Below are 24,510 nucleotides of genomic sequence, written 5' to 3'. Positions count from 1 at the left end.
GAAACTCCAGGGAGGTGATTATTTTGAAAAACTTCAAAATGTGGAATAATTTTAGACATATAAGTCAGTTATAAAGACATTATAGAGAGAGCTCTTACACCCTTCCCCCGGCCTCTGCTCATGTTAATGCCACACGTAGGTGACCAGTGTCCCTTTCCCCCAACTATAAGATTACGCTATGAACAAAACTCCAGACTCTGCTGGTTTCCCCAACTTTCCCATATAATGACATTTTTCTGTTCCAGGATCCCCGCCAGGACACCACGTGGCATTCTGTCCTCATGTCTCCTTAGCCTCTAGTCTATGAGTTTCCCAGTGGTTCCTTGTCTTTCATGACCTAGACACGTATGAAAAGTAGTGCTCAGGGGTTTTGTAGACTGTCCCTCAGTATGGGATGTTTTTTCATGATTCAACTGAGGTTATGGGTTTGGGGTAGTACACCTGTTCCCAAGTCCACACTCGTACTGCTTGCTGCATGACAGGCCAATAAATCAAGAGACAAGTTTTTGGGGCAAAGAATAGTGACTTTATTCAGAAAGCCAGCAGACCGAGAAGATGGTCTAGTGTCCCAAAGAGCCATCTGGCCTGAGTTAGAATTTGGGCTTCTTTTATACGAAAACAGGAGGGACTAAAGTTCAAACATTTCCTGGCTCCCCTCAGCCTCTGGAGGGGCTTTGTTAATTTCTTCTTTCCTGCAGCCATTCACAGTTTCCCGTGAGCTCAACAAAGGTAGTTTAGCTTAACCCTCAGGCATAGGAGGCAGGACTCCCAGAGGTGGGCCATTATGTGTAAATTAAGCTTATCTGCGACATCCCTTTAATGATTAACTTGGAGGAACAGCAGTAGGATATAAAGGTTAAAGTGAAAGAAACAGCTCCAATATGGAGTCAGGTTGGTTCTTCCTTGTCACACACGTCCTGTCACATCAGGAGGCACACGATGGCAGCGTCACTCACTGCTCATCTTCATCACTTGCCGGGGTTCTCCCCTGTAAAGTTACCGTTTCTCCCTTTCCGTATTCTCTGTGTTAGATACAGCCCCAAGTCCACCTGACACTCAAGGGAGGAGGGGATTGAGCCGAGCCCCTAGGAAGGAGTCGCAAAGGATTTGTGGACACACGTTAAGACCACCCACTGTTGACCAGCATCGTGGGGGAGATGCTTTGACGCTCTGCAGATACCCTGTTTCTGGAGAGGAGATTTTTCACATCACTTTGCTCAGTTTTGAACCCCAGGCAAACAGGCTGTCTTCCCTCTTCCCAGCTTTCTGTCACTCGGTCAATCTGAATAATGACATACTTAAGGAATCCTATTTCTTTGAGTATATAAGATGCTTTATCAGATTTCTGCTGGCCGTTGGGTTTTAATACTGGGGAGTCTGGAGGCTCCGTCTCACGGGAGTGGTGTCTGGGAGCCGGAAGCGCAGAAGCCCCGCGGCCCCTGCTGCCCGGCCGGCCGTAGATAGCGCTGCTCGCTTTTGCGTGGGTGACTCACTCATTCGTTTGCAAAGGTAAGCTAACAACTTACCAGAAGTGTGAAGATAACGTCCATAGTGGACTGTATTTTAAGACGCCTTTCACACCTTGAAGGCTATTTCTGAACCTCCAGTTGCCTTGTGAATTTAAGGGGAAGAAGTGGTTATAAGCAGCTCCAGCCCTAAATGACCCCGAGGCAAGTTCGCTTAGCTCTGTGTCCAAGTGTGCTTAGGCCAGTGGTATACATGTATGTTCCAGAATTTGCGATCAGCTGCTTTTTGAATTACCTGTGGAAAACTCTACATGGAAGTCACCATTTTTAGCATTTCGATCGATTCAATTATTGATTAGTGATTGCCAGTCATTTTGGCAGAATGGCAGGAAGGGGAATCTCCTGAAGGAAAAGAAATACTTCATGGGTTTCTAAAGAAATATAAATCTAGGTTATCTGTTTTTGATCATCTTTGCCAATTCCCAGGGACACCGGTAACTGAAGGATAAAAACAAGCAATATACTCCCACCTGGTGGCAGCGTACCCGATGGATTGTTTGTTCTGGGGACAAAGGTTTGCAGACAGTCTGCTTTCACATGAGGTGACCTGTTGAACCCTGGAACTTTCTCTCCTAGGATGATTTCCTGTTCAGCGTCTCCATTTTAAGTGGGATCCTATGCAGCATCCTGGCCGTGCTGAAGTTCATGCTGGGGAAGGTGCTGACCAGCAGAGCGCTCATAACGGATGGTGAGTAAGGCCCCTGTGCCTGATCTCTAGGGGCTGAGCTCCCAGGGACGGAAGATGCTGTTTGGGTCACTTTTAGCAGCCTATCTTGGGGACGTGCTCAACAACTGGAACCTGTTCCTCACCCTTCTCCCCTCCCCAGGCTGTTTAGAGATCCTCAAGGTTCCCTTTCAGGGCAGATGACTTGTGCCCTGGGAATTTAATATATTCTTCCCGAATCACCTCCACCCTGACTTCTTAAGAGGGTGGGTCAGGGCTCCTCAGCCCCTTAATCATGGAGCACAAAGGGCTTCCCAGAGGCTTGGATTTTAGATTCATGACTCCAAATACAATGTCAGTATCTTTTCTGGATTCTATGAAGGCCTCCTTGGTGAATCTTCCATGCTCATTTTCCCCTCCAGCTCGTGAGACGCTTACCTGGGAGTTTAAGTTGCAATCAGCAGGGCTTCGCTCAGGAGATGAGCCACGTGTTCTCTGCCCAAGACCCAGACCAGGCAGAAGTGTCCCTCTTTGTCCTCTGCGTCTGGGGGTCTGGAGGCACATCCTGTGTGGCCCTCATCCCAGAGCACGTGGGGTTCACAGGGGTCACAAGGAGAGACATGAGCCCCCGCGCCCTGGAGTGCGAGTCACAGGGTAAAAGCTTGCGGGTTGGTGGGTGTGTCTGCACCAAGCGGAGCAGGGATCGTTAGATTTTTTTTTCCAGGAACTGCTCCCAACCCCAGGCTCTCAAGTTTCTCTCCAGAGTGCAGACATGTGGGTGGCTATTATCCTGTTGAGGGTGGGCGGATGGCGGTGCAGAGGGCCCTTCTCTTCCACGTGATGAGCATGGTGATGCAGGGCAGACTTGTACTCCTCGTCCCATCCCGTGCTGAAGTGCTGATGCCCCACTGGGTGAGGTGCTGCCTTTTGCACAGTGGGGCAGGTGGGCAGGAAGTCAAAGGGACGCTTCCAGCTTTTCAACCCCGGCCGCCCTGGGAGTCTCATCACCCGAGTGTATGGGGGTGGGGGATCCTGTGAACAGGCCTGAAGAAGTTGGGGGTTATGTGATCCGACAGGCTGACTGCCAAACCAGGGGGGACCCCAGATGCTCGTCAGTTGACGGCTACCACTGACAGCATCAGAACTGCTTGTGGTGTTTGTTACAAACACAGATTCTGATTCTGGAGGCCGGGGGTGGGTCCCAGGAGGTCGTATTTTACACCAGCGCCCCACTCCAGGCAGTGCACACAGAGGGTTGTTGGCCAGTCGAAGGAGCCGGGACACAGTGTCAGGCCAGGGAAGGTGGACTCCGCAGTGCCCAGAGCTCCCCCACCACCCTGACTCACAGCTCTCAGCATCCTTCATCAAGTGACCCTTCCTGCAGAGCCTGCTCTTGGCTTCTGTCCTTGCAAGATGCTGCCTTGCTCTCTGGGCTGCTGAGGCGCCTTGCCCATAGGAAAACACTGTTGCAAAGAGCAGAGGCAGTAACCCCATCCCCAAGCCTCTGTCCCAGAGCCCCTGGGGAGTGGCTTGCTTTGCGTCCCTTGCTTGGTGGGAGTGTCAGCAAAGTATGCGGCGGTAATTACAGCCTCCTGCTAATTGCATCGTCTGGGATCCCAGTTTTACTCATTCATTGATTAGGAGAGCTAGGGAAGCAGCTGTAATTATCTCCACTCTGCTTGTCCCTTGTTTGGGGAGGTGGGGGGGGGGCAGGATGGGGTTTGGGGGCCAGGCCTGCCAATCATGTTGGGGGTTTTCTTGAAGGGCTACTCCAGGAGTGTCCCTTTCATGGCCTGGCCCAGGGCCACGGGCAGGCCAATTGCTTTCTCTCCAAGAAGGAAGCAAGTTGAGCAAATTGATTCTGGTGCCGGGAGGGAGGGGAGGCAGGTCTCACCTGTCACCTGGTTAGGTGGTGGGTTCCCTAGTTGGAGCTGTGTGCGAACCGGGTCAGGCTGTCTCTTATCAGATCCTTTGTCGCTGGGTCATGTCCTTACCACCAGGAAGCAGATCTTCAGGGGAAAGGGGACGACAGGGGGTGTGTGGGTAGATCCCAGACTTCCCCACGCTGTGCTGTGCAGAGAGCACGGGAAATCTCGTCTAATTGGCTTTTCTTGCTTTGTATATTTAGTCAGCGTGTGATCACTGCTCTCAGGACTAGCCTGAAGCTGGCTTTGTATTCTTCAAGGCAAAGTAATTTTGTGCTGCAAGTTCATACTGCAAATCGGACACAAGAAGACTGGAAAGGTTCCCCAGGGGAGATTCTGAACTAGGGGCTAGGAGCCAGCTCCAGCTGTGCCCACAGGACACCAGGAGGCTTCTGAGTTGAGGGGCCAGGGCTCAGGGCTGACTGTTCTAAAATACAAAGAGCCTTTTATGGTTTTCCAACACATGACAAGCTTTTAATCAGAATTTTCTGCATACAATCAACGTGCATAATTATATAGATTCTTATCTAGTCACTAAGGCCAGACTGCTAGGGCTTCTAATCAAGATAGCCTCAGACGTTACTTTGTTCTAAAATGATAACAGCATTTATTCTTGGCAACAGCTCTGGTTGTCACAGGGGAGACGCGGACAAGCGTGTGGGCCTGGGCGGGGTGGGGACAGCACCCTAGACGTGAGTGACCGATGGGGCCTTGTGTGCTTATCAGACGGGTGGTCTGGGGGACAGGGCTCTGAGCTCAAGGTCCTTCGTGTGGAATGGCTGAGGCTGGTAAGGCTCTAAAATTCTGAAGGAGGTGGCAGGGCAGGTGCGGAATCGTCCCCCAGGCCATGGGTGCGGGTCCCAGTGTTCCGTGCAGGCTTACAAGAGGTGCAGCTGACGTGGTATCAGGCTCTGTCGTGACTGAAGGTGGGCGGAGCTGAGGAGGTCAGAGGCTCCTGGAAGGTGTGGGGTCAAAGCACTGCACATCGTCAGCTGTGAACTCTCAGGAGGGTGCAGGGGTGGGAGCATGCGTTGTGGGTGGGTCCCCCCACTGTCAGAAACTGGGAGGCTGGTCTGTCCTTGGTTGGCAGAGCCTGGTGCCTTGGTGGAGCCAAGAAGACACCTAGTGGCCATCTGGGGGAACTGCATACTCTGTGCATCTTTTTCTGAGCTCCCCTGGGCTTCTCTGAGGGCTGGTGCCCATGAGAAAGATGAGTGAAGGACTCCCGTCGGCCTGGGGCAACGATCACCTCCTCGTCTCTTTCCTCCAGCCACCCCCAAAAGAAAATCCCAATTTTGAGAACGCCCACGAGGTAGACTCCAGTCCAGGTAGCCCACTGACTAACGGCCTCTGTGGATGCTTTTGGGGGCCTTCTGAGAAAAGACATGGGTGGCAGACTCCTTTTTTTTGTTACTAAGAGGCCTGGTCTGATTCCATTTGTGAAGAACAACAGGAGGATTCAAGGGACCGCCAGAGGTAAGAGGGTAAATGGCAGCCTCTTACAGGGGCAGAGGGGAACTATGACCATGACGTAGCAGAGGAAGGGAGCGAACTGCAGCTTCCCCTTCTCTGAGTGAACCTGCTGTCCTGCTGAGGGAGGCCGTTCCTGAGTGCTCTGTGTGCAAGGTGCAGAGACAGACTCAGTTGGCACAGAGCTTTCCACTGTGGTGACGAAAGGCTGCCAGGTGCTGGGGAGGGGTCCTGCTGCCTGTGCTGCGTGGAAAACAGAGATGGGGAGGAATGCTGAGCCCCGCAATCCAGAGGTGAGCGAGCCTGGAGGAGCTGCAGAAACAAACCCCATGGGGACCTGGGCTGCAGCCTTGCCCCCTGGCCCCTTGAAAAGGGGAAGCCAGGAGGCAGTGGGGGTCGGGGGCTGATGGCCCCTTGCCTCTACAGTCAGAGGCAGAAGACTTAGAGATTTGGCCTTGGGACTTGGAGCTGGTGGGACAAACCTCAGGTGAAGCGGGTGTCAGCCCTGTCCTCCCCCCACCTCCCGGGGTACCCAGTGGCTCTGTCAGGCTGGCTGTGTGCAGCGGAGGGCCTAGTGGGTGATGGGTGGAGGTGCTCCTCCTGGGTGGTGGGCTGGGGTCCCCTGGTAGACATGGGATGGCAGGCAGAGGCCCTGCCTGGAGTGGCCCTCGTTAGCCCCAGGCTTCCGGAAGTCCTGACCCCTCTCACCACACAGTTCCCTGGACTGGCCTCTGGAGACCGTGGCCCCTGGTGGCAGGAAGATGCAGGCGTTTGCTTTTTTAGGTGACATTGGGTTGGAAGGGTCCACTCGATGTGAACCTGGTAGAGCGCCTCAAGGGTGGGTGGGGGAGCCCAGGCCACACCCTGCGGTTCAGGAGGAAGTCCTCTGCCTCTCTCCAGAGTTCCCCCAGAGCCTGGGCAGTGGTGGCCTCGTGTCTCGGGACAGCACAGCCCGGCTGAGTAGAGTCCTCTTAGCACCACCCAGACCGTGTCCCCTGCCTCCCGTTCCCCTTGCCCTCCATCTGTTAATTCAGGACTTAATGCAGCCATCAGCTGAGGTCCTGAGAAGTTCTGGGACTTGGACTGCAGCAAGGAGAGACGGAATTCCTGTCTGTAAGCTTACATCTCTGGTGGGACAGAGACAGAGGTTTGTAAAAAGAAAAATGGTTACAAGGTCATGAAGAGAAGCACCGTGGAGAAAAATGGAGCAGCCGCCGGGGCCGGGGGGGAAGCAGCGTAGGGGCAGCCCTGGGAGAGCCCGGGAGGAGGGGTCCGGGCTGGTGGGTAGGTAAGTCGAAGGCCCTGCGGGAGGGCAGCGGTGAGCCCGAGGTGGGGAGGAGGGGAAGAGTCTGCGTGGTTTTCACATTTGAGCATCTTTTCTGTTGGAGGGTTCTGGCTGCTGTTGAGAGGAGTGGATTGTGGGTGGAGGGAGCTGGGGGTTGGAGGGGGCTGCTTGGGGAGGTGACAGTTGGCAAGATTGACTTGATGGATGGATTCCACTTGGGGACTGGTTAGATTTTGGATGTGAGAAAAGTCAAGGATGGGCTCCTAGTCTTTTGGCTTCAGCAGCGAGGTGGAGGGTGGCACTGTTTACAGAGAAGGTGCCTAGGAGGTGAGCCATTTGGAGGCCGCAAGTTTTGCTTTGCACATGTTCAGTTTGACATGCTTGTACTTCTGCCATTGAGGGGAAAGGTCAGGACAGAAGAGAGCAGGTTGGAAGATGCTGGTTTATGGAGGGGAGGTGAGAACCGGGGGCGAGGATGGGGGTGAAGAGTTCAGACTAAGCCCAGCACTCAGATGGGGACGAGGCGGCGGCTCTCGCAAAGGAGACTGAGAAGCAGCAGCTGGAGTGGCAAGAGGGAAACCAGCAGAGCGCGGTGTCACGTGGGGCTGAAGGGACGTGTTCGGAGGGGGGTGGTTGTAGAATAGGGACAAGGAGTTATCTGTGGCAGCCTGGCGTTACCCATGGCCTTGGGGAGGGGTGGAGAGAGAGAGAGAGAGAGGCGTGGTGGGCGGACAGCTCTTCAGGGCGTCTTGTGAAGGGTGGTGGTGCGTGGGGGTGGCATGGCGTCAAGGAAGGAGGTGGAGGTGGGTGACGGAAGACTTACCCCAGTGGGAGTGACTCAGGAGGGAGTGGAAATTCAAACCAAAGTCCTTTGGTGAATAGGTCTGCAGGAGTCAGACTTACATAGGCAGGCCAGTACTCAGAGACATGGCTGAGTGTGGCAGGCTCAGGTGGGTGGTGGATTCGGAGTGAGTTGGTGATGGGGTGGTGGTGTCTGAACCCACATGCTCTGAAGTACAAGGCCGAGGCATCAGCTGAGAACGGGAGTGGGGAGATGATGGTGATGAGCTGTGATGTAACAGCCACGCGGAGGTGTCCTTGCAGGGCCAGCTTCATCTTGGTCCTGTCACTGGGGACCAGCCTGCTGAAGCCTGCTTCTTGGATCCTGAGAAGGGGCTTTGCTGAAGTCATCCCTGCCCCTGCCCTCTTCTTCCTCTCCCCCTGCTCTTCATTTAGAACCTCCCCTAGTTTGTACAGCCCTCAGTGAATGCATTTAAGGTTTGAGCTCAGTTTTCCTCCTGGAACCTGGAATTAAGGCTTTTGAGTTGAGCCAAAGCCTAGCGCTGTGACCCAGGTAGAGCAAGGCTGGGCCTGTCGGAGAAGTGGACGGGCCCACCCGGACAGCTGCCGGCGGACAGTCGTCCTGCTGGGACAGGCGAGGAGCCTGGTGGCTCCCATAGTGAGCTCACCCTTCTCTTTCCCTGCGGCCTTTGAAGGCTCACAGGTGGAATGGAGATGCCCACATTGTGGGGGACCCCCAAGGTGACATATGTGAAAGGAGGTGGTGATCTCCATCTGTGAGCTGCGGTTCTGGTGGGATGGCTATGTTGGCCACCACGTAGCTAATCCTAGACCTGGCATTTCCTTCCCAGAGAGTGGAAAGCCTCAGGTGACTTGGGGAGAACTGCAGGGAAAGGACGTGGATTCAGGTAGAACCCCAGCCCTGCTGCTCTCAGTCTGTAAAGGCTTTGTTTATTTAACCTCACTCACTCTGCTCAACTTAGTTTTCTCACTGGTAAAATGGGGATGAGACTCTGACGTCCCAGAATTGAGACGATCCAGCTGCGTCGTACGGGTGTAGGGCCTGGCAGGGATGGGCGTGGACAGTGGGGGTGGTGGCTCTCACCTGCATGCGTGCTTCCAGAACATTCCTTCTAGCACACGCTCCAGAAGGCAGCGGCACGCCTGGCATTTGGGCAGTTTTCTGGGTGGCCAGGCAGGTTCGCCCAGCGCTGCCCTCAGCCTCTCTCTGCTTCTCCTGCAGGGTTTAACTCCCTGGTCGGGGGGGTGATGGGCTTCTCCATCCTTCTGAGCGCGGAGGTGTTCAAGCACAACTCGGCGGTCTGGTACCTGGATGGCAGCATCGGTGTACTCATCGGCCTCACCATATTTGCCTACGGGGTTAAGTACGTGCCTGTTTCCTCTTTGCCTTCTGGGTGGCCAGGAGTGCTAGATTTCCCAGCCCTGATAGTCACAAGTCACACTTGTGACCCTGCTGCTCCTGGGGGGCGGTCAGGTCACTGGACAGGTCCCCAGCAGCGGTCACCTAGTCTTGTGGCTGGGATGGAACTGAGGCAAGGACTTGGATGAGGGGCTGCTGTCTTTCACTGACTGGTCCTCCCTTTAACCCTTCGTGCCCCTTCCTTTCTCTACCGAGGTTGTAAAGGTGCACCAGGCAGGTGTGTCTGGTGTCCTCCCACGTCCAAGCCCTCTGCCACCCGCTACCATCAGTGGGGCAGGCCAGGCCCCCACACTGAGAAAACATTTTGCAAAAGGTACAGAAGGGCCCCAGGTGGGAAAACCCACCCCCAGTCTTGGGTTCTGGCCCAGCCTGACGTGCTGCTGGGCTGGAACCCAACATCCAGGCTGGAGTTGGCCTTGGAGTGAACCATTTCTAAAAGGCACAAGCTTTTAGATGCTTCCTTTCTCCCACCAGGATGATTAGAACAGGAGAGAGATGGTATGTGTTGGGGAGGACTCTGCACCCCCAAACTGTGCTGTCAGGAACCTACAACTGTTCAGCCGCCTTGGGGGGAGCTTAGTGATGCCTCTAAATGTTAAGCCCGGAGGTGCCGTGCGCCCCAGCCCGTCCACGCCGCACCTTGCACACCAAACTCACAGCGGCCGTAGTCCTAGCAGGCAGAAGGTAGAAACCACGTGTGTGTCCGAAATAGGACCCATACGCGGGTTGTAAGGACCCAAATGTCCATCCACGGGAGTGATGTTCACCCCTAAGAAGAGTGAAGTACCGATTCACGCTACTTCAAAAACATGCCCAATGAAAGCCGCCAGTTACAAAGGGCTGCATACTGAGTAATGCCATTTATAGGGAATCTCCCCAGACAGACAAATCCATGGAGTCCACAAGTAGATCCGCGGTTGCCAGCAGGTGGTGGGGAGGAGGGGGTAACGGCTCGGGGGGATGGGGTTTCCTTCTGGGATTAGACAGTGGTGATACCACACAACCTATGCAGAGGCCAAAACTCCACTGAACTGTATACTTAAAAGGCTGCATTTTCTGGTATGAATTATATTTATAAAAACAGCCCACCCTTCTGCTGTTTCCCAAGCGCTCGAGCCCAGGACTGCGGAGGGTCGGCGTGGGCTGACCTGCCTGCTTCCTCCTTGCAGGCTCCTCATCGATATGGTGCCCAGGGTGAGGCAGACGCGCCACTACGAGATGTTTGAGTGAAGGGACCAGAGCCGGCCGCCCAGCATCTGCAGGACGGCTGTCAGGACGACGAGAGGTCACCACCCAGGCAGACGGTGCCAACGTTTCACTGAACATCCAATCTCTTTTTTGGAAAGCGCGTGCCCACGGGAACGAGTTCTACCCAGCAGGTCGGACGGCACCGCTCCCCGCTCCCTCCACCGCCCCCGCCAAACACCCCAGGACAAGGTGCACGGAGGCGGGGAGAGGGTCCCCACCTCCAGAGGGAGCGGACCTTTTCTATCTTCTGTGGTAAGAAGTGTCTGGTGGGTAAGAAAGATAAGAGCTCTGCTTGGCAGAAAGCCCTTCTGTGGTGCTCCAAGCCTGAAATGGGTAGCAACTGACCAGACCCACCTCCTTGGGACTCCACGTGGGCCCCGCCACCTCGTATTCCAGAGTCTCCCGTCCCCTGGCAGATTTTAAGAGAAGACCGTACCCTTCTGTCCATTAGTATATATCTCACTTCCTAATTTCTATCAGTGTATTTCATTAGTTTCATACTGTTTTACTAATCCTGGATTGAAACAACAGATTTGTTCAAAAGGAGACCATTCTATTTTTAAAGTCCTTAGTGATAGATGTATGAGCTTTGCATGGTCGAACTCAGCAGCACACGACCCTTTCTTGTACAGTCAGAACCTGAACATAACATGGAAAAACAGGATCCACTTTGGGGCGATGTGAAACTACAGTGTATTTGTAATAAATGACTCTGTAGCCTACCCTGCGATGCATAGATCTATATGCTGTGTCACGTGGCCATGGTGCATTACAGTTTGTGCGATGGCTTACCGCTCTGTAAGGAACAAGATGTTCCCTCGGTTTACGTCATGTTAGTCGTAGATTCTGTAAGAACGTCCCCCAACACGCACTATTCTGTACCTCTGTCTAGCACTGCTGCTGTGCAGGGGACGGTGTCTGACCAATAAAGACCTTTCCCTGTTTTGTACAGCATGGGGAGGTTGTCTTGAGAGATGTCACCATCCTCGGTGAAGGATGAAGTGGAAGGGGTCGCTTGAGCCTGGGTGGAGCCCCAGAAGGGCTGTCTGACGGGCTTTGTGACCTCAGGGAAGACAGACAGCCACCGTACATTCATCTGGTGGTGACCACACTCGGGAAGGCCGCTCCCCAGACCTCACCCCGCCTTCTGCTCCTCCCGCGTGCTAGCTCAGGCTGGTTGAGGGGAGGTGGTGGTTCTAAGCGGTCACTAACCTGGGTTCAGACTGATGCTTGCAGCATGCCTTCCTCCAACAGTATTCTGAGCCTCTGTCTGTGGGATGTTACTATGTTACACAGAAAAAAGGGATGCTTTTAAGATCTGGGAATGCATGATTCAGTAAGTTTCTTTTCTGCAGCTTTTCTCCCTGTATTGGGGGTCACTATGCCATAGTGTCCCCCAAATTTAAGCACACAAGTTTTGCTTGGCACTTTTGCGGACTTATGTCCCACCCCACTGTGCTGGGTGTCTCCTGCGATGTCTCTGTTCCGGGCAGCAGCCAGGAGGCTGAGCCGAGGCCCTCCAGCATCGTCTACAACATGCCTCTGTGGGGAGCGTGGCCTCCACTTACCTTGTCCCCAGGGCACGGACCTGACCCACCTCCTCGGGACGCCACGTGGGCCCAGTCACCGCATGACTCATGGACCACTGAGTGCTGGGTCAAAAGTGCTCTCTTTGAAGTGGGGATGTGTGTTCCAGGTCTAACAGACTACAGGTCGGGGCTTTTAAGAGCTGTTTTACTAGCACATTTTAAAAGATGTTTAAACATCTGATGCAGTACAGTTATCTAAAAAAAGCCTAGCTAGCAATCTACGTGCACATTCAGTTCCCTTCTAGGAGCATGTAGGACAGGGAAAGTGCTCTGAAATTAGTATCAGGGGATGTGATGTAAGGGAACCCTCCACCCCCACCTCACCCGAACTCCGCAAACCTACCTTTCTATTGGCAGTTTCAGCAGAGTGTTTGCAAACGTTGAAATGCAGTCAGCGGCTGCCGGCGTGGGAGGTGCAGCTGGATGTCCTTATGCCGGTGTCCCTGCAGCCACCCGGTCCCCCCCACCCCCAAAACCACTTCCACCTGTCACACAAGAAAAGTTTATTGAAAAATAAAGTTCTCCCTAGTTTTCTCTACAACAGTGGAAAACAGCAGTGCTCTCTACGCCGGTACAGTACATTGGACAGCAACACCTTATTTGCAGAATCCGGTACTACAGAACCCCGGAAGTGAACAGTAGAAAACGGTTGTACTGGGAGCTGGTTGAAGACACAGACGCGAATGGCCATTAGCTTAAAGACACCAAGGGTGTGCCAGCAACTCCAGCAGAGAGGATGTCCCCACCTCCTTTGGCATCGATCGTTCCGCTCTGGTCCTGTTACCACTTGGGCAGGACGGTGAGCTAATGCTCCCCAAGCCTGCTCCATCCCAGCCCTAGTAGGGGCGGCAGACTGCGCCAAGCTCCCGTCCTGCTGCTCCCGCGAGGCTCTTAGACCTCCAGCACCACAAATGCTCCGAGCGCCCACGGCCACCCCCCACAGTCACAGACATGGCCCTCTCGTCCCTTGCCATGCCTCACCAGCTGCAGGGGGCCTGGGTGATCTTAAGGCTCCACAAAATCTGGGGTAGACAGAGTGATGCTTGGAAGAAGGTCATGTCCAATCTTACATCCATAGACGTTTAAGACCGCTGATTCAGCTGAAGAGAATCCTAAGGGTTCTAAAAAGACACGGGACTCCAGCAGACTCCTTGGTATTCCACAACTGCAAATCTATCCAGAATAGGGCCAAGATAAATAAAACTCTGTATTTACCCTAGGGAAGGGAGAGGCTAAAACTCCAATAAAACAAAAAGCGAACTGACATTTAAGGTGATTTGGGAAAACATCATTAAACTAAGAGCAGACTCTGGGAGTTGTGAAGACCCCGTCTCCTCCACGGAATTAACCTTTCATCTGATAGAAAAGTGACAGCCAGCAGCTTAGCAGACAGATCCCCGTGGACTGGACAGTGGGGAGCCACCCCGGCCAGCAGGGGGCAGCAAAGGGACTTCCTGGGGGAATGAATACCTTCAATGGGTCATTCCTTTCCCCTTACACAAAAAAACAGAAAAGCCTCTGTTACTGCATTTCAGAGGACTCTACTAACTTTAAGGGGACAGTCTTTCAGCGAATTCGTTTTATTCCAGCTGAAGAAGTTCTGCAAAGAAAAACCCTGGAAGGGTCCAGAAGATATCAGTGGGGTGGGGTCCAACATGTGGCCAAAGGTCACCCTCTTATCTCCAGTTTACAAATTCTTGCAGCCCAGTTCCGCTGGGGCTGACGTCAGGCATATTTTCAAAGTCAGTCAGTGCATTCAGGGACAAAAGAACATTTCAACCAGCACAGTGGACGTGAGACTTGAGTATCTTAAACCAGTAATTCCTACAACATTCCATCGACTTGGAGTATTTTCCTGTAGGTGTTACTTTTGAATTCATGATAGGAAGTGAGCTCAGCTCTTTATTTCTCAAATTTTATAAAATGCTAATAATAATATTGAACATTCACTAGGGCTTACCCTATGCCAGACACTGCTAAACACGGAATCCTCACAAAAACCCTACGTGCTACAAAAGCTAGGGTAATTTTTTTCTACATCCGACACGAGACAGCTAATTTGGCCTTTTGCTACAAAAACTTGGTTTCCCACTTTCTGGGGATGCCAACAAGAAGGAAAGGAACTTGTCCTCAGCTCTAGGAAATTCCCACCTTCCTAAAGAAGTCTCAATCTATGTACGTCCATCCGTCTCTTCCCGTGAAGGTGCCCTGCAGCCCCATAGGGACGGATGGGATTGAAATGAAGCCAATGTGGAGATGAAAATATTTTTAAATAAATTAAACAATCCAGGCTTGGGAGAGTAACACAACAGAGCCTGTCGTTAATAGACCTTCTTTTTAAAATCAAGAATTTGGAGTGTACAGGGAGGGCAGCAATATTCCAATTATGTACACAATCTAGGTCAACCACCTTGGAGAACAGGGTGGCCTGCCTTGGTCTGATCAAAAAAGCACAAACCTGCCCCATAACAGCACAGTTTCGTTCCAAATGGTCGCATTCATGCCTTCACCACCAGTGGGCTGCACTGAGGATCCCCAAGTGAGCTTATTGTGAGCTAAGCAGTCCCCCCTGTATGAAACCCCGTGTTTGCCAAGGAACAAAAGGAGTGTATATTCTTTCCCCTTTCCCCAGACACAACCAGAGACCTGGCCGAGCAGCCTGGGAGGCTGTGGGCTGGTCTGGAGGAAGCCAGCCCTCCTCTAAGGGTTCCCACGGCTTCACGGGGGTATGTGCGCATGTCTGCTGGGGCCTAGGGACAACACTGAGTTGCCTGCGACAATGCGAGGACACGTCCTCTCTCCGAGCTGGAGGAGACCACTAGCTCCCTCCGACAAAACCCAGGTTCCAAAAACCAATCCCAAAGAAAAATGAAAAGGCACATCAGAGAAAAAATATCACCAAAGAAAAGGGCTCTGAAGATTCTCAAACATACAGCAAACAGAAAAAGGAAACTCGTAAGCAGTGACAAAAACCCAACCTAAGCAAAAATGCAAAACGCGTCTCCAATCATACATGTGCAAATCAAATTACATACAGGCAATAAATGAGGTGTTTACTGGCATTAGAAGTACGTTCCCCCTCTCAGGAGTTTTTCCTTCTGAAAGGGCTTACATTTCAAAGGAAAGCTTTCTCTCCGTTAATCAATTGTTTTCCCTCAAGTTATTTTTAAGAAGTTAGGATCACAGTGGAGGGGGAAAAAAATCCAAATTCATTTAGGGGGGAAAAAAAAGTACAAAAACTACAAAGACCGGGCAAGACGGGAGATAAACACTTGTCGCACAGGAAGACACTAGTCCTGACTGAGGGTTTCTCTCCCTGTGGAAGTGCCATCGATGACAAATTCGTGTAGTGTCCTGTAAGACTGGCATTGGAAAACCACTTCAGGCTGCCAGCCCACACTGAGAGGTGCCTTCCTCTCCCAGGGCAGGTGGGAACCACGCCCCTTCCTGCCCAGGGCAGATGGGGGCCCTCACCCCAGTGTCCTCTGGGGGTCACCGACCAGCCTTGGGCCAAGTGTGTGGTCGCCTGGGAGTCAGTATACATTTGTTGCTGTCACCTCTATTCATAATGCCCTCACCACCTGGAGTGCGGGTCTCTGCCCCCGGAACAGCGGCCCCACGGGTAGAACTCTGGCTTACTTCCAGCCAATACTGGAATGGGGGACGCGAGAGGGACCTTCACGTGGGTAAAGTGCTCTGCTGGCTGCCTGACCTGAGGGTCCTAACGTGAAGGAGGAATTTGAAAGTGGAAAGGCCCTGAGCTCAGGCGCAGCCAGAAAACAATCCCTGCAGCTTCTGGAACACAAGGCTGGCACAGCATCTTTCTGAGAGCATGGCTGTCCAACTGCTTTTGCTTTCAGAGTTCTGTGCTTTAATCCTCTCTCTGCAAAATGGGTTAATCTGGGAAAGCAGGGGAAACTGGTCTTGGCTCGCAGGCTCCCCCTGCTGATCAAACGCGTGCACTCACACCCTCAACATTGGAAGCTCCTAGAAGAGCCCAGGAGAGGGCGACACTGGCCCAGGAATTGCAGGTCTGGGAGCTCAAGCAGATTCCCAATAGGCAGAGTGCAGCCTGGAGGCCCATTCGTAGGGAAAAGCAGTTCCCAGCTGCATGGACGGCAGTTTCCCTCCCGCTGCAGGAAAGTGCCCTTGGAAAGCTTAAAAGCACACACTCACAGGCACTCACGCTATCACCATGGTTTCCTTGGACTTCTGCCCTTTGTGCTGTTCTCAGCCAGTTTGTGAGGGGTGGGCCCCTGCATCGATGCTCAGGGCAGAGGCCGCCCCGTCGGCATTCTCCCTGTGCTTGGGGGCCACCTACAACGTGGGGAGACCTGGCTGCCCTCCCCTTCCTCCATTCTCTAAGATGAGAGGTGCAATTAAGACCCACTGAGGGGCTAAGAAAAAAAAGGCTGGCTGTGCATTTGGTGTTAATTTTACACCCGAGAAGAATCGAGAAGCAGGCAGAATCTAACTTCCCATCCCTGAAGGTCCTCACAAAGCAGAATTCTAACTTTAACCTCACGTCCCAAAGACTCTCCAGCTATTAGCCTTGCCCAGCTGTTCTGCTCCGCACAGCCTGGGCCGGCTGCCCCCATGGGGCTGGTTAGCACAGAGCTGCTGGCCTGGCACACGGTGCTGGGCAACCAAGGGACTCAAAACCACCAGTGAGGGCTGGGTGGATCACAGGACAGCTCATAATGGAGACATTCTGCCCAGGAGAGAGAAGAGCTCACTCTTACCAGCACAGAGATGCCAGGGGCTTCACAGGAGATGCACACTTACACGCAAAGCACTGAAGCACGGGGCAGGTGCCAGGGCCTGGGGAACTCACACAGAAAGCAAAGCATGGGGGCTCCAGGGTTTGGTCCAACCTGCCAGCTGGTTCACTCCCAGAATGTGTGCCTGGAGTAACAGCCAGCATCAGATTCCTAGCCACAGGCCACACCCACACCCACACCCACACCCACACCCACAGGGGAATGGCCAGGACCTTGCACCTTCATCCTGACCTGTCCTTGCTCCCCCAGCCAACATCAAGTTCACCAAGAGCCCCACTCCCTGGACTTAAGTGACAGCAGACATTAGAAGGAATATCACACAAGGCCACACAGCTCTGGTGGTGCCACTGGTTCTTAGGGACCAACTTCACTCCTGTCCAAATCTCAGCTCAAAGACAACCCCCTTAAGGCGTAGAAAGCACGACCTCCAAGTCCAAGGGTAGCTCTTTCCATCTCCCATTGCTACTTTCCTCCTTCCGACATGCGTGAGTGAAATTAACAAAAACTCGCAAATGTCAATCCCCCAATCTTGCATTTCTTTCCTGAAAGAATCCTAACCAGAAATGATGGCCAATGTATGTGTGGGTATGTTTTTGGCTGTGGTGGGTGGTGGGGATACGACCAAAGCAGCACATCTTGGGTCCCTGGCTGGGCTCTCTGGTCCACAGAGAGTTATGTCCCCTCACGCCCTGGGGGGTGCCTGGCCCCTGGCTGCCACCTCTCAAGCATACAAGACTTTCCTTTGTCCTGCCACCATCCACTTTGAGGAGCTGGGTCCGCACAGCTGCCCTCAAGCATGCCACCACAGTGCACCCTGCCGAGCAGACAGCAGTAATATTAGTGAAGGCGGATGGCCAACAGTGGAAAATCAAACAAGTAACAAGACACATGATCAACCCCTCTGCCCTCCCCAGGCCCCCTCCCTCCCTCCCAAATAAATAAGTTAATGGGTTTAGGAATGTTCCCATACAAAGTTCTCTCCAACCAGCTCAATCCCTCTTCTGGTTTTGTTTCACTTAAATGAATCTTGAGACTCTTCCCTCCCGGAGCAGCGGCACAGACAGTCTCCCTATAGTAGCTCCTCCAAAATTAAAAACGAAGCTGCACCAGGGAGACGCCGGGCTCCCGGCTGGACGGCGGCTCTCGTTTTGTTTTGGTGAGAACTCCGCTGTGATGCTCTGACCGCAGTGAGAGCATTACCACATCGGAACCTTCCACCAAAAAGTTCAGGCTCTGGCGAGAGTCTCTGGATGACTTCCGCCCCTGGCCCTGCCCAGGTGGGGCTGGAGCCACTGACCTCCCCAGCAGAGTGCATACAGGGCCCAACTGGTGGCCACTATAGACAGTCTTTACAGAGAGCCACCTGGCCTTTGATGAAGTCCCGGCAGGGGCAGATCCTCTGGTGTCTGGGGTGGGCGCCAGCACAGCTGAACAGCAGGAGGTCACCTTGAAACACACAGTGCTTGTTCTTGGGGTCAAAGGAGGGCACCAGGATGTCCTTGGCCAGCTCTGAGCTTTGGCAGATCACATGGTACCTACAGAGGAAGAAAAGGGCACATGGGTCAGAGACGCGGGGACTGTCCTCATCCCTGGCCCCTTCTGTCTGCCCCTGAGGTGTGGGGAGCATGTTCGGGGGTAGACATGAAATGTCAGTCACTCTCCAAGCCAGCAATTCTCACCTCTAGGTGTGTGTTCAAGGCTGCTTAGTGAAGCACTGTCTGTAATGGAGAAAATCTGGAAATAACCAGAATACTCAGCAGGTGGGGAAGGCTGGAATCAACCACAGCACATCTGCAGCCCTTGCAAAAGGGGAAGGTAGAAATGTGAGCTCTAGCATGAGAGCTGTCCTCGAGGAAGGGAAGTAACAGGAAAGTGTGTAAATGTATCAATCGTGTGTGTGCGCGCGCGCGCGTGCAAGGAAAGTCAGAAAAGTGGAGAACGTTACCCACTTAATGGTTACTTCATAATGGTTACTTCTGAGGAGTGAGACTGGGACAAAGATGTGCATTATTTAAATATTTTTTAAAATGATGTTTAAATATTTTAATTAATGGCTTAAAGAGATTCCTGCTGTACGGACTTAGTCTCCTGCTGGAGGGGAATCAGATGGTCTCCTGGGGGAAGGTGCTGTCCCAGGGGCACTGATTCCCTGGACCTCTGCAGCCACCTCTGTGACTGTGGCAGTAGTAAACCCCTTCCTCAGGCTGGGACGGCTGCCTGGGGAGTGAGGAGAACCGGGTGTTCCTGTTCCCAGCAGTGTTGGCCTCTCATCTCAAGGAAGAGCCATGTAACTTCTCTTACCTAGGGCCCATTGGTCCCACCCACCCTGGCTCCTCCAGAATAAGGAGGTGTCACAGGTTGTCCCCCATGCCTGGTGGGGACCAGGTCAGAGAAGGTAGAGAAGGGGGCCAGACAGATCTGTGTTTGAGTCCTGCTTCATCTCTTATGAGCTGTGTGGCCCTGGACAAATGACTGAGCCTCTCCGGGGCTCAGTTTCCTCTTCTGTGAAAAGGGGAAAAATCAGCCTTAACTCATAGGGCAAGTAGAGGAATGAAATGAATGCTTACAGAGCAGTTGGTTGGCGGAATTGAGGTCCGCATAAGTGGCCAGCAAATGAGAACGATCTAGGTTCCCACCATCGTCGTCATCACCGTGACCACGACGCCCTGGCTGACGCTGGCTGGGCTGTGTCGCCTTCGGTGTGAATTTACACACATGCTGACCATCTCTAGTTCGCTTTGTTCACAGAAGTTTTGATTCTTGCTGATAGGGAGGGGATCCAGATGGGAGCCTGAGGTTTCCTGCTGCCTCTGGAAAGCTTCCAAATGCTGGGAGAGTAGCATCAGACCCCCCCATGACTCCTATGTCCTCTTGTCTTCCTCCAGCCAACTATCTGCTGAGCCCGCCTGCCCCCTTGCCAACATTAACCTGGTAACTCCCAGTGCATCTGCTGGGCTTCTGGTGAGTTCTCCGAGGCTGCCAGCCCAGCCCCTGGTGCTCAGGAGGGCGGCGCCCCCTCTATCTTGCTCCTGCGGTCACCAGGGAGCTCTGTGACTTCTCTCCTGGTGTGAGGTTTGCAGCGGGGAGATGGAGGCACCCGGAAAGGTAAGGTCATGGCGAGGGCAGGAAGTGAGGGTTTTATGGATTTCCTAATGGAAACATGAGCCAGAGGTAAAAACGACCAGGTCTTTCGCAGGATACTCCTCCGGACCCACCACAGAAAGGGGGTCTCCAGAGCTCAATTATACATTAAAAGTTTCCATGTGGAATGGGGCCTTGGGATACAGATTTATGCTTACACTATTTATTTATTTAGGTGTATTACAGCAGCTGCTATGTCCTAACTCAAGCCATCTGCCTGGTGCACTGCTCATCAGGAGCGTGGAAATCTCCACAAGTCATCTCAGACCCCGTGGCACGGGGGGCAGTCGTCAGCAGCCAGGAAGAAGCTCCCGTGCCCCTGCCTGGTCACCTGACTCAGATCCAGGCTGACTCCTGGCGTCTTAGCGTGTGTGCACATGAGTGCGAGGCTGCCGCGAGCAGCCTGCCCAAGGTGATGTCCAGAGACCACCAAACAGTGCCGAAGCTGGTGTTCCCTGGAGCCACCAGTGAGCCGCCCCGCAGCAGCTCCCCAGAGGTTCCACAAAGTGCCGGGGCCACTCTTGGATGGGACCCCAACCCGACCCTGGGGAGCTCTCCCACTATTGGTGTGCAGGTCCCTGCCCCAGAGCTCCAGGCAGTCAGAAAGGCACCTCCATCATCCTCGCTGAGCTGCGGCGCCCATGTCCTCAGCGGGGGAGATCTTCCCCATCGCTGGAGCGCATCCTCATCTCCCACCAGTGGTCCCTCACCTTTTCAGGGTGTGTGTGTCACTGTGTGTGTCTCTGTTCCTGCGGTGTGTGTGTGTCCCTTTCTCTCTTTCTCACAGACACCCACTCAGACCCCCGGCACAGCGAGCTGTTTCCTTTCCACTGGCCCCTGTAGCGCCGACTGTCTCCAGCTGGCCTCAATGGCTTCTCTTACAGGATGCATGTGGGGGCTTCTGAACCCCACCTACCCTCAGTTTATAGTTTGCAGCTCCTGAAGAAAAAGAAAAGGGCAAAGCCCGACCTTCCCGTGGGGCTGCCCATTTCCTGGGAGGGCAGAAGCCGCCGTCCCTCCGCGCACGCAGGATGACAAGATGGGAGCAGGGCCCCTCCTGCTGGTCTTACTCCTCCCGTCTCCCCCCTCCCCACCGCAGGGTCCTTCCCCTTCTCACCCCTGCACTGCCGATCCCAACCCCGTATCCACCAAGTCCCCCCAGACTCCCTCAGGACCCCTCGTACTCAGGGCTACCTCCTGGCTTCACAGGTGCCGAAGTACTCACGGTCTAGGCTTCATGGCTGAGAATTCCCCTTCTTCAAAAAGCAACCCTCAACTCAGTAAGTGACTATTATTCACTACCGACTAACAGTCAATATCAACTATTGACTAATAGTCAATAATTGACTATTTCAGAAGACACAACTTGAAAAGGTAGCAAAGTGACCGAGGACATCCCATTAACACCTGTTCCTATTTGTGGAGCGGGGACACTCCCCCGGGGCCACACTCGCATGGACTCCGGCTCCTCCCGGGGCCTCTGACCTCTGGACCCTTCGCCCTGGTCTGGGTCAGGTCGGGTCCCATGGGACTCACGCATGCTCTGTGCCGAAGAGTTTGTAGCCACCTCTCCGGCCCTCCAACCACACGCTGCCTGAATAGTAGCTCAGGGACCAGCTGCCTGCTTCCCCAATTCAAGACGGCAGCACAAATGCTCCGAAGGGCTCAATTCATGCCACGTAAATTCATGCTGCTCAGCGAGGTCAGGTGATTCCTCAAGGTCATGGACACCCCGAGACGGAGAACCAGGCCCATGACGGAGAAGGAGCAGCACTGGGCTGGAGGAGCCGCTGGCTGCTAAGTGGCCATGAACAGGGATAAGCCGGGACGGCCTCACTGAGGAGGCCCTCCATAGACTTGCCGGACAGTGGGACATTCACAATATTATCAGTATTTGCAAATGCAGAAACAAAGTATTCAATAGGGCCCTTACGCTCAGAGAATTAATTTCAGGCAGCTTTATTGCAAAATTAGCATTCATGGCCGGCTCCTAGGAAGAAAACGCATGTATCTACACCAGGGTGGGTAGAAGGGAGCTGATGAGCAGTCCCGTGGCACAGGGTCTGGCCGCAGGACAGCCCCACACCGAGGGCTCTGCTCCTGGGGCTGTGCGAGGTACGTGGGGGTGGGGTGTGGCGGGCGCTGGCTTTTCTGGTCCCAGCCACCCCCCTGCCCAAGCTCTTCGGTTGTTGGGGCTGTTCTGTTCTGTCTTCAGCACTAGTCACATTATCTCACCATCACCCAGGATGTCCCCATTTTACAGGTGAGAAAACGGATGGAACAGAGGAAACTGGTCCATTGGCTTCCCTTCCTGTCCCTCTGCTGGACTGAGACCTTGACTGCAGGACAGGCGAGATATGTGGGGCCCGCAGGAGGCCAGGAAGGACCAGGCTGTGAGGAGTCCCCTCTGGGTTCCCCCCACCATTGGCAGGATGGGGGGCTGCACGTGGACAGATCTGTGCGGACAGTCTGTAATCCACCCCCAGTGAATCCAGGCTTTGACCAAACACAGGGAGATACTTGGGGTCCTCAAAAAGCCCCTTGGTGTGGGAACTGTTTACAAAAGGAGCGAGCAGGCAGCTCCTCCTGGACCTAGAATCTGGGATATGTGTTCTGGAGATGGAAGTTTCTGGCCACATTGGACAGACACAGACCAACGCTCCCTCTAACAAGGCTTCCCTGGTTGCAGAGCAGGCTGCCAACTGCCTCTGCTGGCCTGGCCTTTGTTCTGACGGTAGAATCAAGGCTGCCTCTGATCGGGTCTTCATGTAAAGAGAACGATAGAAAGAGCACCCCCGTGTCCCTCCTTGGGAGGCGTCCCTGCAGGTGAGACGCTAGAGGCCACGCTCTCTCTCTAAAAAAGGCTTTCCACCTCACTGGAGAGTACTGAGACTTACAGGCAGGCCCGGCCAGGCCAGAACAAAGCGGTGCGTGGACAACCGCACTCTAACAAGGCGTGAAGCCAGAACGGGACAGGCAAGCTGTGAGTCCTGAGTCCACTCTGTTCCTTAAACATCCTCTTCAAGACTGGGGCAGGACCCCTGCCCTGTGGACAGCAAGGGTTGGGACAGCAAATCCCTCAGGGGAAAACGCCTCAGGAGAGCTATTATGGTTGGGAGGGGTGACAGGTAATGATCCAGGTTGTGGCCCACGGTGGGTACGAAACATATCAGGGCACAGATTTAGCACTGACAGGGCTCATGAGTCAGAGGCCAGAAGGACCCTCACATGGAGATTTGGGAACTGCAAACACCGAACTCAAAATGCCACTGCAGAGGGAGAAGTGCTGGTGATACAGAAGGCCCCCCGCCTGGTGCAGCTCAGGTCCTCCTTCCCAGCGTTGCACCCACCTCCCTGCTCGGGACCCGGCAGAACCAGGCCTGCTCACACTCCCCCGCGATGCATCTCATTCCAAAGGGGCCAGAAGAAAGTGCAAAAGGGGCCGGGGCTGTGGGAGGGGAAGATGGCAGCGGAATTTGCTGGGGGCAGTTCTGCACTAGCTCCCTGCCCGTATTTTTCATTCCTTCCTGACTTGGGGCTGGAAGACTGTCACTCTGCTAGGGGCCATCTGGGCCATCTACAGCCAGAAGACCTTTGGGGCAGGTCCACGGTGCTTGTGATTCTCTGCCCACCTCAGCCCCCGCGGTTCTTGGGTACAACATTAGCAAACTGAACACCGCCCACAACCTCCAAGCCTGGACTTGGCATTATTCACGCAAATACAAACCCCCTTCAAATTCTAAATCTATCAGGAGGCCAGATGACCTCATCTAATGAAATGCTAACCAAATAACATCTAATAAAATGACAACCAAAAGGCTGGGCCAACTTCCTCTGGGCTGCGAAGGGGGGTTGTGCTGTATCCGGCTTCCCTTTCCATGCCTTACTCCAACAGCCCATCAGCCTAGAAACGAAAACCTCAGCCCTCTCAACCTGACTTGAACCCAAATGAGCTGAAGGCCGGATGGCCAGAGCCCCGCACTTACTTCAGCATGTCCTTGTCCTTATTGAGGTGCTGGAAGAACGAAGGCTCACAGATGAGCTGGTTCTCCTGACAGACCTGCTTGCACGACTGCCCGGGCTCAGCGAGCTTCACCTGCAGGGCACTGAGGGGCGGCCACATCACTTGTCCGTGGCAGAAGTCCTAGAATGACAAAGATGCCATCAGCTGAGGGACCGGGGGTGCCAGTGGGGGAGGCACCAGGGGTGCCAGTGGGGGAGGCACCCGGCTGTGCGGGGCGGTGAGGGGCAGGAGGTGAGACGCAGACAGACCCGGGATGGAGCCGGGCTCAGCTGCAACACGGTCTTGGCCCAGGTCTTCACTTCTCTAAGCACCAGCTTCGCGTGCACAGTGCCCTGCCTGCCGGTCATGGCGGCTGCTCACTCATATCACCGTCCACGATGAAGCAGTCGAGCTATCTAAAGGCGCTGCCCTTGAAGGCCCACCTCCAGGGCCACCTTCACCCACTGGTCTGCTCCCTCCACCCTAATTGCAAAGACATTTTCAGAGTCTCCCTCACTTGGCGGTTACCTAATGTGACACTGTCTTGTGATTGCTAGCTTGGACGCTGGGAAGCAAAGGAGCATAGCAAGACGTCTGCAGGCATCTATGATAGAACCTACGGTGGGGTCATGACCC

General features: G+C 53.9%; 2 protein-coding genes across 6 annotated transcripts in view; one reads left to right on the top strand and one right to left on the bottom strand.

Moving 5' to 3' along the window:
- The window catches only part of TMEM163 (transmembrane protein 163), a 320,028-nt gene extending 308,719 nt beyond the window's left edge, over positions 1–11,309 (top strand). For all 4 annotated transcript variants that reach the window (XM_064484725.1, XM_064484726.1, XM_064484724.1 and 1 more), the window contains 3 exons: positions 2,103–2,214; positions 8,915–9,056; positions 10,282–11,309. In XM_064484725.1, coding sequence (XP_064340795.1) covers positions 2,103–2,214; positions 8,915–9,056; positions 10,282–10,342 — 315 coding nt within the window. In that variant the 3' untranslated portion in view covers positions 10,343–11,309. The remainder of the gene's footprint in view (positions 1–2,102; positions 2,215–8,914; positions 9,057–10,281) is intronic.
- The window catches only part of MGAT5 (alpha-1,6-mannosylglycoprotein 6-beta-N-acetylglucosaminyltransferase), a 338,394-nt gene continuing 322,808 nt past the window's right edge, over positions 8,925–24,510 (bottom strand). Inside the window, exons 16-17 of one of the 2 annotated variants that reach the window (XM_064484718.1) lie at positions 23,858–24,015; positions 8,925–9,044 (exon numbers count right to left, since the gene is read on the bottom strand). In XM_064484718.1, coding sequence (XP_064340788.1) covers positions 9,032–9,044; positions 23,858–24,015 — 171 coding nt within the window. In that variant the 3' untranslated portion in view covers positions 8,925–9,031. Of the gene's footprint in view, positions 9,045–12,437; positions 18,266–23,857; positions 24,016–24,510 lie in introns of those variants that run through there. The other variant, XM_031451304.2, reaches the window with a different exon arrangement.

Source organism: Camelus dromedarius, chromosome 4, assembly GCF_036321535.1.
Source record: "Camelus dromedarius isolate mCamDro1 chromosome 4, mCamDro1.pat, whole genome shotgun sequence".
Taxonomy (NCBI): domain Eukaryota; kingdom Metazoa; phylum Chordata; class Mammalia; order Artiodactyla; family Camelidae; genus Camelus; species Camelus dromedarius.
Note: the sequence above shows the minus strand (reverse complement) of the source record. Positions and strands in the feature narration are given on the sequence as shown.